The sequence below is a fragment of the Aquarana catesbeiana genome, linkage group LG08 (genome assembly GCF_042186555.1).
Source record: "Aquarana catesbeiana isolate 2022-GZ linkage group LG08, ASM4218655v1, whole genome shotgun sequence".
Classification (NCBI taxonomy): domain Eukaryota; kingdom Metazoa; phylum Chordata; class Amphibia; order Anura; family Ranidae; genus Aquarana; species Aquarana catesbeiana.
This window is the reverse complement of record NC_133331.1, coordinates 108,657,558-108,672,923: the sequence shown is the minus strand read 5'-3', so window position 1 is coordinate 108,672,923 and position 15,366 is coordinate 108,657,558. Positions and strand designations below refer to the sequence as shown.

At 41.5% G+C, this 15,366-nt stretch overlaps 1 protein-coding gene across 1 annotated transcript in view; it reads left to right on the top strand.

The window, feature by feature from the left end:
* CDK1 (cyclin dependent kinase 1) overlaps positions 1–14,802 on the top strand; it is a 28,881-nt gene extending 14,079 nt beyond the window's left edge. The window contains exons 2-8 of the mRNA XM_073596268.1: positions 1,896–1,956; positions 3,935–4,091; positions 5,979–6,102; positions 6,182–6,352; positions 8,006–8,169; positions 10,507–10,648; positions 14,445–14,802. Coding sequence (XP_073452369.1) covers positions 1,920–1,956; positions 3,935–4,091; positions 5,979–6,102; positions 6,182–6,352; positions 8,006–8,169; positions 10,507–10,648; positions 14,445–14,558 — 909 coding nt within the window. The 5' untranslated portion in view covers positions 1,896–1,919 and the 3' untranslated portion in view covers positions 14,559–14,802. The remainder of the gene's footprint in view (positions 1–1,895; positions 1,957–3,934; positions 4,092–5,978; positions 6,103–6,181; positions 6,353–8,005; positions 8,170–10,506; positions 10,649–14,444) is intronic.
* The last annotated feature ends 564 nt before the right edge of the window (positions 14,803–15,366 follow it).

Here is a 15,366-nt window from a genome sequence, read left to right as displayed (position 1 = left end):
TGCAGAACCCCATTTGTCATATACCTGAAGAAGGGGTCCTGTGCAGCCATGAAACATTGCACTTTAACACACTGACGTGATTACTGAATAAAACCCCTGGACTTTATTTCAATCATCCTTGATGTACTGGTGACATATACTTTGGCTTATGGTACCGGTCTCCAGTAGGGCTGAAACAACTAATCGATTAATCGACAACTAATTGATTATGAAAATAGCTGTCAACTATTTTCATTGATTAATCGGCCAGCCTGGGCCGATTAAGTGCCTGAGAACATGTGAATGTGTGAGGAGCAATGCCTCATGGAACATGTAGTCCTGGGCAGGAAGTGAGTGGGTGTAAAGGCAGAAGTTTTTTACCTTGTTATAGGGGCACACTATACTATATAATTTGTAGCTTGCTATTGGGGCACTCTGAAGGCAGGAGGAGCCAGAGGCATCGGTGAGGAACCCCAGAAGAGAAGAATCTGGGCTGCTCTGTGCAAAACCATTACACAGAGCAGGTAAGTATAACTTGTTTAAAAAAAAAAAAAAAAAAAGACTGTGCAGGGGAGATGAGCATCTGAACCCAGAGAAGGTGAAGGCTGTGATAGACTAGAGGTAATAGAAGGCATTACAAATACATTTGAATTAAACTTTTACATGGATGCAAGCCACATTACGTGGGACTGGGCATATTACATGCAGGCAGGGCACATTGGAACAGGGCACATTACAAGGGGGCAGGGATCATTACATGCGCCCCGGTGTGAAAGGGGTCCAAATAAAACATGTGATCTCCTAGTCTGATATTTACCAGATTCAACCTCCAGTAGTATATACAGTATATCTCTTCTGTTTGTTGTTCTCAGAGTAGATTAGAGAATATATTATTTATATTTACCACTGCATAGAGATTTTTAAGAATACCTTTCTTTTTAAACTTTACATATTAAATTATACACCGCACTTTTTAAGGGTATTATCCGATTAATCGAAACAATCGGCCAAATCGATTATGAAAATAATCATTAGTTGCAGCCCTAGTCTCCAGCCAGAAGTTACTGCAGTACCTGCTTGCCTTTTTTTTTTTTTTTTTTTTTTTTTTTTTTAAAATGAGCGTCTGCAATGTGAATATTATACATGTTATAATACTAAAATCAATTAGTGCAACCACAATATACACACATCCCGTGCTCAAATATGTGAAATAAATATATTAATGCTGACTAAGTGAAATCACAACACTTATCAATACCATAAATAGAAAACTCTGCAGCACAACAAAAAATAAGTCTCTTGTACTGCATATCAACACCCAAATAGCAAAGTGTTATACACATCTAATACAATTATAATGTGCAACAAATATGATTGTATACAATGCAATCACCACTGATGCGGTGATCCAAATAGAAGTGTTCCACCACCTTTAAAACCATGACCGCTGCATTACCGGAAGGTCAAAGTAAGCGGTGTTCTCCCACAGAAATAATAGCTGGGCTTTGACAGACTCTTGGCAGATCCTTACTCCTCCTTTTTTCCAATGGGAAGGGTACACAGGTCCTCAGGAACACCTAATGTACTGTATATGGGAAGAAAAGGGGAAACGCACAAGATCTAATGCTCTCAGTTTAAGTTTAATAAACAAATATTGCTCTTCCAAATAGTACTGCTTGCAATGCTAGCTCAAATGCCGTATCAAACCCCTATGCTAACTCTCGACTCAATAGTAAAATGGCCGTAGGATGCCATGACACCAAAGACTCAGTCCCCATAGGGCAGTCACATGACACTAAGATTTCTGAAAAGAGATTCATTTTTATTTTACATATACAATTATTGGGCAAAACGCTTTACAACGATGTCCTTTAGGTAGTGTGCATAGATGCTAAAACTTTTTTTCTTTCTTTCAGGAATATTTGCAGAGATCAACAGACATGGATGAGTATGCAAAAATAGAAAAAATTGGAGAGGGTAATTTTTTTTTTTTTTTTTTTTAATTTTTTTGCTAAAATGAACCTATACTTTTAAAGTAGAAAAAGATTGAACAGTCAAATACAAAGAGTGAATGAGTGTTTGATCACAGGGCAGCTGTTTTGTGCAGTTGACAGATATATAAGATAACAATATCAAAGATTAGCAGTAGAGTAAGGCTACATTCACATCAGCAATATAGGCTGTGCAAAATGTAGCGCCAGGAATCTTCTGGTTTCTACTGCAGGTCTGGGTAGGTGCAGCTGCTGGGGCCCCATTCACTTTGAAAGGTTGCTGGTATTTGCTGCTGGAATTCACACAAAATGTGTCTAGCAGCGATCACCGCAGGCTATGCAGACAGCTGCAAAAAGTTATAGGGGCTGGCAGCACCTAGCTGTTCAGAGCTGCAGCAGGAATCAAGATTCCTGCTGCTACAGGACGCACCTCCTGCCTAAATCGCCAGTGTGAATGTAGCCTTATTAAGGACCCTGTCTATTGCAGACAGAGTTCAGAACAAGGTGGGTGAGTGTAGAGGGAGAAACAGTCAGAAGAAAAGGGGGGGTGTGAAGAGGGGAATGGAGACAGCCAGGGGGTTTCGTTATTTAGAAGTCTGGGTATGCAAAAGTGGGAACCATCAATATTCCGGTAGGCTTCAGATAAAAGTCTCACAGGAGGTGGTTAAGGTCCACAGTTCCCAGACTCGACCAAAGTTAGGCATGTTGCCATGAAGTCTAGTGATCAATTTCTCAATCATCAAAGTCCAGTGGACTTGGAATTTAATCTTGGACACAGATATCTCTATAGACAGTCCAGCTTTTTGTTGTGGTGAGGATGTGGGTTTACTTTGAGCTATTGACCACCCATCAGGTTTCTGAGCTGCAAGTGGATTCATTGGCATTGCTTTCTGGAAGAGCATGCATGCATAATGCTATATACTTACTGCCAAAGAAGCTGACAGGACCACCAATTGTGGTAAAAAAGAACCAACTTCCAAACAGCCATGAAAGCAATAGAATCAGGGCTGTTTGTGGGTTATCCTTGTCTACATTTTCCCTTTTTGTAGTATAGTCATTGCCTGGCTGCTCTGCTGATCCAAATTCCAAAAGGTATTCTAATCAGTGGTTCTTGCTTTCCTTTGACTTCACTAACTGTTTTTCCTGAGTCAACAACTCAATAGTATTTAGACCATACAGCAAGGTAGGGCTAGTAATTTCATTAATGGTAGCCTTAATGTTTCTTAGTACAGGTTTTACTATTCTATAAGGCTCCGTTCACATCTGTTTGGAACCGCCACGATTCGCAATGGCAGCAAATTATAGGCCCTCAGATGCGCTCTGAGAGGTGCAGCCAGCTATCTGGCACCCAAGTAGATCCCGTAATTTTCTCAGGATCCATCCAGAGCCTGGAATGGCTCTGCTTCAGCACCTTCTAGCCAGCTCTCGGATGACAATGGGTCACAGGAGAATGAAGTGAGGGTACTCCTATGACTCACAAGAGAAGTATAGCCAAGAAAGCTACAGCATGTTGCCTCCTTCCTTTTTTTTAAAAAATTTTTTCGCTCTACAGCATGCTGCAAACGCATGTTAAAGCAATTTGGCGGAAATGCTGTTTGCACTGCAATTGCAAAACGTGTGCGCACTTATGGAACCACACACTGAATATTTGCAACAGATTATAGTGTATCTGAGCCATGAAGCATGTCTGCTACTTTACACTTGCCAGTAAATTCTGAATCTCAAACTGATGCCATCAACACCTAGCCCAAAGCCCTGTAAACACAGGCCGTAACAGTTTGATGCCCTGTCAACTGCCTTACCTTGCACAACCTTCAGTATGATGTGTTTCAGTCTACAGAATATTGTTTGAATCCTGAACTTGCATTGGCTATTCCTCAAGTTAAAATTTAGTATTGCAGATGTTAGCAGAGCATCAGTATTGTTCTTAAAATGCCTTTCATAAATGCCAATCTGTTTTTTAGGTACTTATGGGGTTGTATATAAAGGGCGTCACAAAGCAACTGGTCAGATTGTTGCAATGAAGAAAATCCGTTTAGAAAATGAAGAGGAAGGAGTTCCAAGCACAGCTATCAGAGAAATCTCTCTACTTAAGGAACTTCAACACCCCAATATTGTGTGGTAAGTGACACCTTCCAGTTGCAGCTAAAATTGTATCACAATAAGGTAACACACTTTAACCACTTCAGCTATGGAAGAATTACCCCTTCATGACCCGGCCATTTTCTTGCAATACAGCACTGTTTGACAATTGCATGGTGGTGCGACACTAACCAAATGTGTTTTATAGCAAAAAAAAAAATCCAAAAATGTGTAAATATAAATAAATAAAAACCAAAACATCAATTTATGCCAATGCGTATTCTGATACATATTTTGGTAAACAAACTTGTATTGATTGCTTTGCTCAAAAGTTAGTGTCTAAAAACCTGAGTTATACTTTATAGCCAGACTGCAATATTGCAGTGGACAAATTGGACACTGACACTTTTGGTGATCCAGTGACACTAATACAGTGATCAGTGCTAAAAATATTCACTGTCATTGTACTAATGACACTGGCTGGGAAGGAGTTAAATGTGTACCTAGCTAGTGTTTGTGTACTGTGGGAGGTGCTTTTACTAAGGGAAGACACAGCTCAGTATTTGCCAATGTGTGTGTGGTGTGTTTTTTAAATACGAAAAAAACAAAAGCAGCATTAAAGTGGCCAAAACCTGTGTTGGCGTTCTGGCATCAACTAAACATATGCACACATCACATTTTTAGCCTAGTGTCTAGAGAAAATGAATATTCTAGCCAGAATGAAGTTGTGTGCATATGCCTAACACATATAAATATGCACCAGATCAAGCATTTATTATGCTGGATTTTTCTGCCAGCTCCTGGCAGAAAGATGCATCCACTTATGCTTTATCTTAATACACTTGTGTAGCCTTAGGCAGCCTTTACTACTGTCGGCACACAATTTTTAGTATGAAACATGCATTATAATAAACCTCTTCCCTAAACGTTTGTTTGAAAAAGCTCATGCATGCTCATCCTTCCTGCCAGCTGTGTGGTTAAATGCTGATCTGATGCTGAGGAACCTTCTGTTGCAGGCTAAAGGAAAACTGACTTCCAGGAGTTTATTTTCTGGGTCCATGGCATCTGATTCCTCCTTCTGACCTTCCTCCATCCATTACTGAACATAATGGGGCAATATTGGAGCAAGAGACCATTGATAATGAGGACCCAGGAAATGCACTCTTGGAAGTGACTGTTTCCCTTTGTGCTGTGGCTGAGGATTGCTCAGCATTGGCACAGATAGCAAATAGGTGGATATGTACTGTCTTTTTAATAGAGATGCATTGATTTAGAGACTCTCTTCTATAGCAACAGCATTACTTAGATATTTAAATTCTTATGAAATGCAATTTGTTCAAGTCTTTTGTTGTAGTTTTGATCTAAAAGGTGAAATATAAATACTCCGTGATTGGTTGAAAGGAAAACGTGCTGAAGTTTCACAGAATTCCTTTTACTGACCAGAACATGTGACAAGTGAACGGTTTTAGTCAACTGCTGATGCTAACTAAAATTGGCACGGCAGCCAGACTACTATAATTTTTAAAAATGTTTGGTAATGTAACCTTAAAATGATGGTAAACCTTCAGACTTTTAAGCACTTTCAGTAGCTGACAATCACCAACCAAGCCTGCAGCGCTTTATTTTACTTTTTTTTTTTTTTTTTTTTTTTTTTATTCCTTGCCTATGCACTGTTCAAACTGGTGCCATGATTGGCACCCCAGAGCCCTTGCATGCAGTGCTAGAACTAGAGGTGCATCTTCAACACTATGCAGTGGTTGGAGGTCAGCAACATGGAGCAACTTTTAACAGAGAAACTATTTTGGATTATGTGGTGCTTTACTGAGATAAATATTGTAGTATACCAATGATTGTAGATGGCATTACAGGTGTACATCATCTTTATAGATGAACTAAGGTGTGATCTTTGGGGTTTTTTTTCCCCAGCCTTCTAGATGTTCTAATGCAGGATTCCAGACTATATCTTATCTTTGAGTTTCTTTCCATGGATTTAAAAAAGTATTTGGACTCCATCCCTAGTGGTCAGTACTTGGATGCTATGCTTGTTAAGGTATGTATTGGCTTAAACTATAATCTGTGCTAAATTTTAGGAAGATGCCTCCTGTTTTCATGCTGTGTTTCTTCTACAGAGTTACTTGTATCAGATTCTACAGGGCATTATATTTTGTCATGCCAGAAGAGTTTTGCACAGGGACCTAAAGCCTCAGAATCTTTTAATAGACAGCAAAGGTGTCATAAAACTGGCTGACTTCGGTCTGGCCCGAGCGTTTGGAATCCCAGTTAGAGTTTACACACACGAGGTATGTCAAACCTAATACACATTTCTGCAATGCTTGGTGTACAAAGTGGTGGGTCTCATGAAACCTCAAGACCTACTAGTCCAGCTTCACCCTTTTTGAAGTAAATATTGCTCTAGGTGCAACGCTCACCACCTCTCCACTGTCCCCAGCAGTCTCTACTCCCAGTCCCGGCAGCCACTTATTTTCTGATTTGCATGACACTCCAACTCACACTTGAGCCCTTGCAGATGTGGATATGACCCATGGTTGTTGCATCCACATACTAGCCAGGAATTGAGGCGCTCCTGGACAGTGCAGTACTTGCCCATGATTATATGAACCTATCCAGCCTGAAGACTGCAGAAAAATGAATGCAGCTGTGTAATAATTAATGTGAAAAGTATATCCAAACCTTATTTGGCCCTACTTCTCTTCTAGGTCAGAAGTTCACTTATTTCTGTTCTCCTTTGACCCAGACTCATCAGGCATCAGCCCCTCTGTTGGCTAATGTCAGAGCCGGTTCAGGCTCTGGAAGGATCCTGACTTTAATGTTGGCATCCTCCCAGATACCTGACTGGCAGCTGGCTCAGCCTCTCGGCGAGCATCTGAAAGCCTGAACCAGCCACTCCTGCCCATCCACAGACCAGCGCTCCAGTAAACACGAAGAGCAGAGCTTGGTTACTGACTCTCTCCAAAGCAGCCTGGGAACTGATCAGCGGTCATGTGATCACTCAGTTCTGGGTCTTTAAACTGGCGGGGGCAGCGATAGAGATATATTATATGAAACTGCTGCAGATTGTGAAAATACATGCAGCAACTTTTCAAACCCCAGGTTCTGACAGGTAAAGCTGCCACTTCCAGGCAATAGTTCGCCGAAGCAGTCCCTAAAACCTTCCTGTCACAGCTGAGACTTAAAGTGATTGTAAAAGATCTATATTATATTTTGTTTAAAAAAGTCATACTTGCCTCCAGGCCCTTGCGGGCGCGCTCCCGTGTCCAGACACGATTGCCGGACTCGGCCCGGCATCGGTGTCATTGGATTTGACAGCAGTGGGAGCCAATGGCTGCTATCAATCTATCCAATCAAGAGCTGGGACCCTGTGGCGAGGGACAGCTCGTCCTCGATGAAGGTGCTCTGGTAAGTAAACCTGGTTGGGGACTGGGGTGCCGGTGACTGCCAGGTGTTTTTTCACCTTAATGTATAGGATGCATTAAGGTGAAAAAACACGAGGGTTTACAACCCCTTTAAACAATCATGACCAAAAAAAATTCATTGGCACTTCTGATGGTGATAAAGCTTGCTTACACCTTCTGATGATCTCCATATACTGAGACTACTGGCAAATGAGGCTGCCTATTATGGAAAAACAACTTTATGGCGAACTATTGTTTGGAAGTGTCAGAGCTTTACCTGCCAGAACCTGGGGTTTGAAAAGTTGCTGCATGTATTTTCACAATCTGCAGCAGTTTCCACGCATAGCATTAAGTCGTACTCCTGCAAAAATTTTAGATGGGAAGCTTATGTCCCAAAAAAAGCCTTCTCTCCACATTTTAAACATTTCTATTAACCATATAACGTGTTTGGTGGTTTGATCTAATATTTCTAGGAAGAAATGTGTTGTACGGTCATTTATCATAATTGGACTATAATGCATACTATCGCTGTTATTGTAGGTGGTGACCTTGTGGTACAGAGCACCAGAGGTCCTTTTGGGCTCTGTGAGATATTCTACACCAGTTGACGTGTGGAGCATAGGTACAATATTCGCAGAAATTGCATCAAAGAAACCGCTCTTCCATGGAGATTCTGAGATAGACCAGCTTTTCCGAATATTCAGGTACGTGTATAAATCTGCCTGGAAACTATTTTTCCATTTAAAAGTGCTGGAGATTTGCTGGCTGCATTGTGTATTACAACAGTGGGATAACTAGCAGGGGGTCGGTGTTTGGTAAAAATTTAGATCGTAACATCAGTAAAGATCATTCATATAAATGGTTATTTACATTTTCAGGTATATTTTTGGTTAAACACCTGCTTCTGGGAACTTGAAAGTACAGCCAAGGCTCATTTGGCTCACTGGAGTGCTGATCGTTCTGCTCTCCTGTGCCACATTTTCAGCAGTCAGAGTAAGTCCAGGCTCAGGAAAGATCGCAGTCATGTGGTCAGGATCTGCCCGCATGTCTGGACCAACACCTGGCTCAGTCTTAGCAAGCCGCTGAGAACCTGAGCTGGCTGCTACCGCCCCCTCTACAGCCCAGTGCTCCAGTGAGTGCCAGGGGGCAGAGCAGATGACTGAAAGTCACCTGCTCTCTGCTCAGGGAGCTCTGACAACTGAGCGATCGGCTGCGTTTGATCGCTCGGTTCTCAGCCTTAGGGACAGATGCAGCATCAAACTGATGCTGCATATGTTGAATGTAACAGGACTGAAAAGATCCCCTTTTGGATTGTTCATGTCTCTTCCTGCTAGAGTGTAAACCTGGGCTATTTACTGTTGATTAGCAGACTTGGATAAAGAGCTCATAGTGCTCACCACTAGAGTTTCCAGCATTGGATGAACCAGTCCTTGGGGACCTTGCCCCTTGCTCATTCAAGGCATAGTGCCAGGGCCACTTTAAAATCCAGACTCTGATCACCTTATACTTGCCTTCACAATGCTTCCCTGATGCTCCTTCAGTGGTTACCATGTGTGAGAACCTGGTGCTTATTGGGATGAGGAAGCCTCTGACTTCCCATACTGTGATGCTCAGGCCTATCAGCAAATTGCTTGGCACAGTCATGAAGCCGGACACACAAACTAAGCTCTGGATCAAAATGAGCATGCAGCAAATAAACTAGAAATCAGAATTCTTTACTCTTTATTCAGGTCAGAAAACATTGAAGCCCAAGCATTGCTTAACCGGGCAACTGTCATTTTGTCAGAAGTGGCATTCAATTTATTTATTTTACAAGTGATATGTGGGGCTTTATATTGCTCATGGCATAACTCCCTTCTGGTGAATTACATTTATTTTAGAATTTCATACATCAGGTGATATGGAGTGTTTTTAGTAGTAGAGGCTGTAAACCTCAATGGGGAAGTAGTACCTTTTAGGTACTGTAAATAACACCTAAACGTTCGCCATTCAGGAGTTTTACTATTTACTGCCCCAAATGTTGTTGGCACATGTGCTCTGAAGGAAAGGCAGCCTGTGCTGTAACCGGCGGCGCATGCGCAGTAGTGACATGTAGTCCACGGCCCTGAAAAGATGGGTGAAGATGGATGTGACCTGCAGTGGGGATGACACAAGCTTTGTTTGCAGGTGAGTGTCACATGATGTGCTAGTATGCGATGCATACTAGCACATTATGCCTTTTACTTTTGCAGGGACGAGGAGAGGAAGAAACTCACCAAGGTTTACTTCCTCTTTAAACCTCAAAATAAAATAAAACTTGAATTCCATTCTTATTTCTTGATGGCTGCTTTTTGCTTTCTTTTTTCACCTGGTGATCCAGCCAGTTTGTTTTTCAACAGAACAAGCTGTCCTACAGATGTAGCAGTTAAAGGGTTGAGACAACCCATTTAATACTGACAGAGGTACTTGCATAAATAAAAGCTGATTGTTGTAAAACCTTACCTCAAAAGGAAACTATTTGCTGTAAGTGCTTATGAAATGTGAGCTGGAGCTCAAGTTTTGTTAATATAGTTAAATCTGCTAGTGCACCTAACACTTCCTTCTCTAGATTGAAAATGCTGCTGTCCAAAGGTCTCTGTGCTTCTTTCCAGAATGGGGGCCATGTTAATACAGGAGCTGTTGCTGGCCAGATCACCGGGGGGGGGGGGAGCGGGGAGCAACAGTAAAGCAAATGAATGCAGCCAGTGAGCTTCCTAGGGAGTACAAAGCTTTCTGGTTTTTATGTGTCAAGTATAATGGAAGTAGTTGGAACACACACATGTGGCAGAACCACTCAAATCTCCAAACGAAAAGGGACTTGAAATTCTGACAGGGAAACTTCCCGTTGTATTTTACATAAGGAAGCTAGAGGCTAACTGCACCTAGAGTTAAAATATCGACTATTGGGTGTTCTAACTTAAGCACAAGCTGTACATCTTGTGGAAAATGTACCTGCTGTCGTAGAACTGTTTGCTTTAAAGCATAAGTGCATACATTTGGACTTTAACACAACTTTTCCACAGAGCTTTGGGAACACCCAACAATGAAGTCTGGCCGGATGTGGAATCACTACAAGACTACAAGAATACATTTCCAAAATGGAAAGGTGGCAGCTTGGCTGCTAATGTGAAAAACATTGATAAAGATGGCCTGGACTTGCTTGCTGTAAGTAATTTATGTACAGGAGCATGTAATGTCTTGAAAACAATGCATTCTGCCCAGGTAGCAGTTTCAAGCCAGTGTGTCCCTGGAATAAAGGTATACATTGGAAACTTTTCAATATGTGACAGAACATGCATGCCTATTAGTGAAAATCAGTTTTTGGAAATTGCAGGTTCTTAGGATTAGGAGTGTCAAAGATTAAATTTTTTCTATTGCATATGCATTTGTTTAAAGTTCCCCATCCCTATGCAATGTTGGCAACAATCTTCATGAGGAAGAGTTGCATGTGTAGTATTTCAAGTAATTCCCCCTCAGAACCTTTTTTATGTACAGTGAGGATTTGTAATTTGAGTGTTTCCACTGTTCTTACGAAATATGGCCCTAAGTGACTATTTCATTATGGCTGAGGCTACACAATTTTATTTATTTATTTTTTTTTCCCTTGGTCTTTAGCCCACTCCCTGTAACCACGAAGCCTATGGCATTGTTTACTCCCATTGATGCCAAGGCATTTTCTACCCCCCGTGGTTACAGTCCAAACCCCTAAAGTTTGAAGGGCCGTAAACTGGCCCTTTGTTTTGCATTAAGGTGTAAAAAAAAAAAAAAAAAAAAAACTCATTGGCTCTTACAGAGTGGCTTGCTATGGGGTCACTCAGCAGGAGGAAGAGCCAAGATCACTGGCGGGGGGACCTGAGAAGAGGGGGATTGGGGCTTCACAGAGCAGGTAAGTATAACTTTAAAAAAAAAACGCACTTCTCTTGACAAGTACTTTAATATATTTGTCGTCCAACATGGTCAGTAACTAGGCAATCATAACATGGGTTAGCAATGGTATTGCCACAATTTGGCATACAAAATGATTATATATAAATATTATAAGACAGTAAAGTTTAATCTACAGATGGGGTTTGCAACCTGTCAGTTGTGGGTACGTGACAGGTAGACCTTTATGACTGTCAACCACTTCCCTCCGGAAATTTGGACAGAGGAGGCAGCATTTACTGGTACCAACCTCTAGTCCCTCTGCAGCTGCTGAAAGCCACCTCCCTTCCCTTCTCACCAGTGTTTAGTGGCTGTAGGAGGAAAGGGGAACGGTACCAGTAAATACCGCCCCTCCTGTCCCTTTTCCAGTGCCTACTGGCTTCCCTCATCCACCCATACCACCCCCTTCCTTATCTAAATTAACTTTATCTGATTCCAGTAACTCTGTGTGTGTGTTCAGAACTGAAGCATAGTAAACTATGCTTCAGTTTGTGAATCAACAGGAAACTGCTTAGCACAGCCCTTTCCCATTCAGTTACTGTCCAGTGCAGTTGAGGCTGCAGTGAAGGGGTCTGGGCAATCAGTCCTGGGTCCCTTTTCTCTGTCTCAAAAGTGAGACATCAGGGGTCTGTTTAGACCAATGTTTCTCAGCTCCAGTCCTTAAGTACCAAACAGGTCAGGCTTTCCATTATTTTGCACAGGTGATTTAATCAGTTTCACTGCCTTAGTAATTACCACAGCTGTTTTCATTTGATGGAAATCCCTGAAAACATGACCTGTTGGGGTTACTTGAGTTGAGAAACATTAGACCCCTGATATTTTACCAAAGTGGCCCAACAGGGCTCCAAAAAATATAATAACATAAACTACGGACACCATCTTCTGCCCTAAGCTACATATGTACACTTTTTTTTTTTTTTTTTTTTCCCCCTTACCATTTGGGCCTTTCTGGTTAATTTCTTGAACCACTGTGATATTTTGGTTTTTCATGATCCCGTAGATCTCTGCCTTTTTAAAGGTTGCTTATCCCTGATCTACACAGTGCTAGAACTATACTGTCAGTTAACCTGCATGCAGTACAGTATAGTCTTGGCACAGCTACTAGGTATTTGATTTGGATGCAGTAAAGGTTTGGTATAATGTGGTATAGGTGTAGTGTGAGATGGACACTGCACTCCTGACTCGCTCATGTGAGATGAAGATGAGGAATGGCCTGGGCCTATGCTCCTCTGCAAACCTTGCACCCTGATGCATTTTGCTCCACCTACTGGGGCTTAGTAAATGTAAAACGAGGAATCTTGCGTGTCACTTCTAATATAGGTGCAGTCTAGGTTTGGCAGAAGTGTCTTTCTTTCAGCAGAGGGTGAGTGGACACTCCAGTCTCCCTACTTCATTGGTGATGTGGGTGGTACTGTGCTGCCCTTGGGTCTCCTCAGAATATCCATACACTGGTGCTCTTGGTGCCAAGAAGAACTTTCCTGGGCAGTATATATATATATATATATATATATATATATATATATATATATATATATATATATATATATATATATATATATATATATATATATATATATATATATATATATATATATATATATATAAAAAAATCAAATCTCCACTCCTGCACAGTGCCTATTGGGATGTGTGGTGTAAAAGAGTCTTTGTCCCCCCCCCCCCCTTCTTTTTTTTTTTTTTTTTTTTTTTTTAATTTTTTTGCTGCGGTCTCAAACTACAACTCCCAGTATTCTCCACGCTGTGCATAGAAGTCTGTGGGCTAGCTTGGCTTTAGCTCTCCCCCTTGCTAGCCCGAGGAGAATGATGCAGCACAATCGGTATCTCAGCAGAGGGAGAGAAGAACAAAAGGCAAAGTCTCCTCCATATTGCTGTAGCTCAGCACCTGGCTACAATAACTGAATACTTAAAGTAAAGCAGTTGTAAAGGCAGAAGGTTTTTGCTCTTAATGTATTAAGATCAAAAGCCTTCTGTGTGTTGCAGCCCTCCTAACACTTACCTGAGGTCCCTCTCTGTCCAGTGATGTCTGAGTGTCTCAGCCAATCAGGAGGGAGAATCTGATGGCTAAGACACAGCAGCGCCGCTGTTGGCTGCAGTCAGGTCAGCTAGCCAATCAGGGGAGAGGGGGCAGGGCTGGGTCGGGGCTCCATGTCTGAATGGATACGGGCAGCTGTGACTTGGTTCAGGTGCCCCCATAGCAAGCTGCTGTGGTGGCACTGAACAGGAGGGGGGGGGGGCAGGATCACAGAAGAGGGACCTGCGAAGAGGAAGATCCGGGCTGCTCTGTGCAAATCCACTGCAACAGAGCAGGTAAGTATGACATGTTTGGTTTGTTTTATAGGAAAAAAAAGACTTTACAATCACGTTAAACATGCTATAGGAGTACCGTATAAGATCTAAGTGTGCATTCAGGTTCAGACTTTCCATCACTGATGCCCTTTATCGCTCCTGAAGATCATTTACATGGCTTTTTCTTGACACCCAAAAGATATTTTAAGACCTTCAAAGCCTTCTACACCATTCAAGCAAACGTGTCAATTTATAGTTGGAAGTGTCCCTGACAGGAAGTCAACTTGTCTTAAAACAATGCAATGATGATCAGTTCTTGGTGTGACAGGCTTATAGTTTACTCAACGCAGTTTGGGTTGTCTGATGGCTGTAGTTGTCCTGGATCATCCACCCTTTTTTTTTTTTTTTTTTTTGTGGGTGTGAGATTGGATGCTTGCATTTTTTTTATGGTTTTGGGTTTTTTTTTGTTACACTAGAGAAGTCCTTCCTTATGTATTATGTTACACAAATAGTAGGCAACTGGCAAGTGAACCGAGACTTCATCGCTGGAGTCCTTGAAGGAAAAACAAATGGATAACTTCCATGTCTGAATCAAAGCTGTCAGTAGTTGGTGTGATGGCTTCCTTTTTCTTGTGCTTTTACCTCTTTTGTGTGTTTAAGATGTGGAAGTTTTTCTTGTGGGTGGTGTGTGTTTTTTGTTATGCACCACTTTGTCTATCCTTTTTTTTGACAGAAAATGCTCATCTATGACCCAGCAAAAAGAATTTCTGCCAGAAAAGCCTTACTTCATCCGTATTTTGATGACTTGGATAAATCAAGCCTTCCTGCCAACCAGATAAGGAATTGACCTTCTGATGCTCGTTCAGGACTCTGAAATGTTATGAATCACCACTGCTGTTTTTGTTTTTGTTTTTTTACAATGTATTTGTCTGTCTTTTTTTTTGTGTTGTCCCCCTGCAGCTGCAATCTTTGTGGTTTGTGCACAGTACTTACATGCAATGTCTTTAACACTTGTAAATATTGACCCAAGAGCTGTGTACAGATGAGAAAAATCAAAGATGATTTAATAAAGCTCTATATTCACAAATCTACAGATGTGCAGTTTTTCTTCAGATCACATTGTCTTGATAGGATCATGTATGATTTAATGATGGATTTTGAATGAAGAAAATCAGGTGATCCATAATGTATGTTCCCCTTTATTTTTTTGTGGCGCTTTTATAAAGCTCTAAATGGCAGTAGTTCTGTGTGTGTTTGTGTCTTACCTGCTGTTTGCAATGGCTTTGCAGATGGATGTTGCAGGGCTAGCCTAGAAGTGACCTCCTTTGGACACTGCTCTTAAGTGGAACCCACTTTCCAGCTAGGGTTCTGGTTAAAGAGGAACTGCAGTCTGCTTGCCTAATTTGTAATAAAGACCTCTTTGCCATTCTGAAGCATCCCTCCAATCACTTTGCATATTTTATATATACTGTGATTCTTTACTTGCCAAATATGCTGCAGAAATCTCCCTCCACCAAGTCTGGCTGCAACCATTTTAATTGGGCAGCTGAAGCTGCTGCCTCTTCATTTCCTGACTTTACACAGAGGCACATCTGCATCTCTTTGGCCCTCTTATGACTCGTACCCTCCCCCCCTTTCTGGCAAACTCTGGTAAA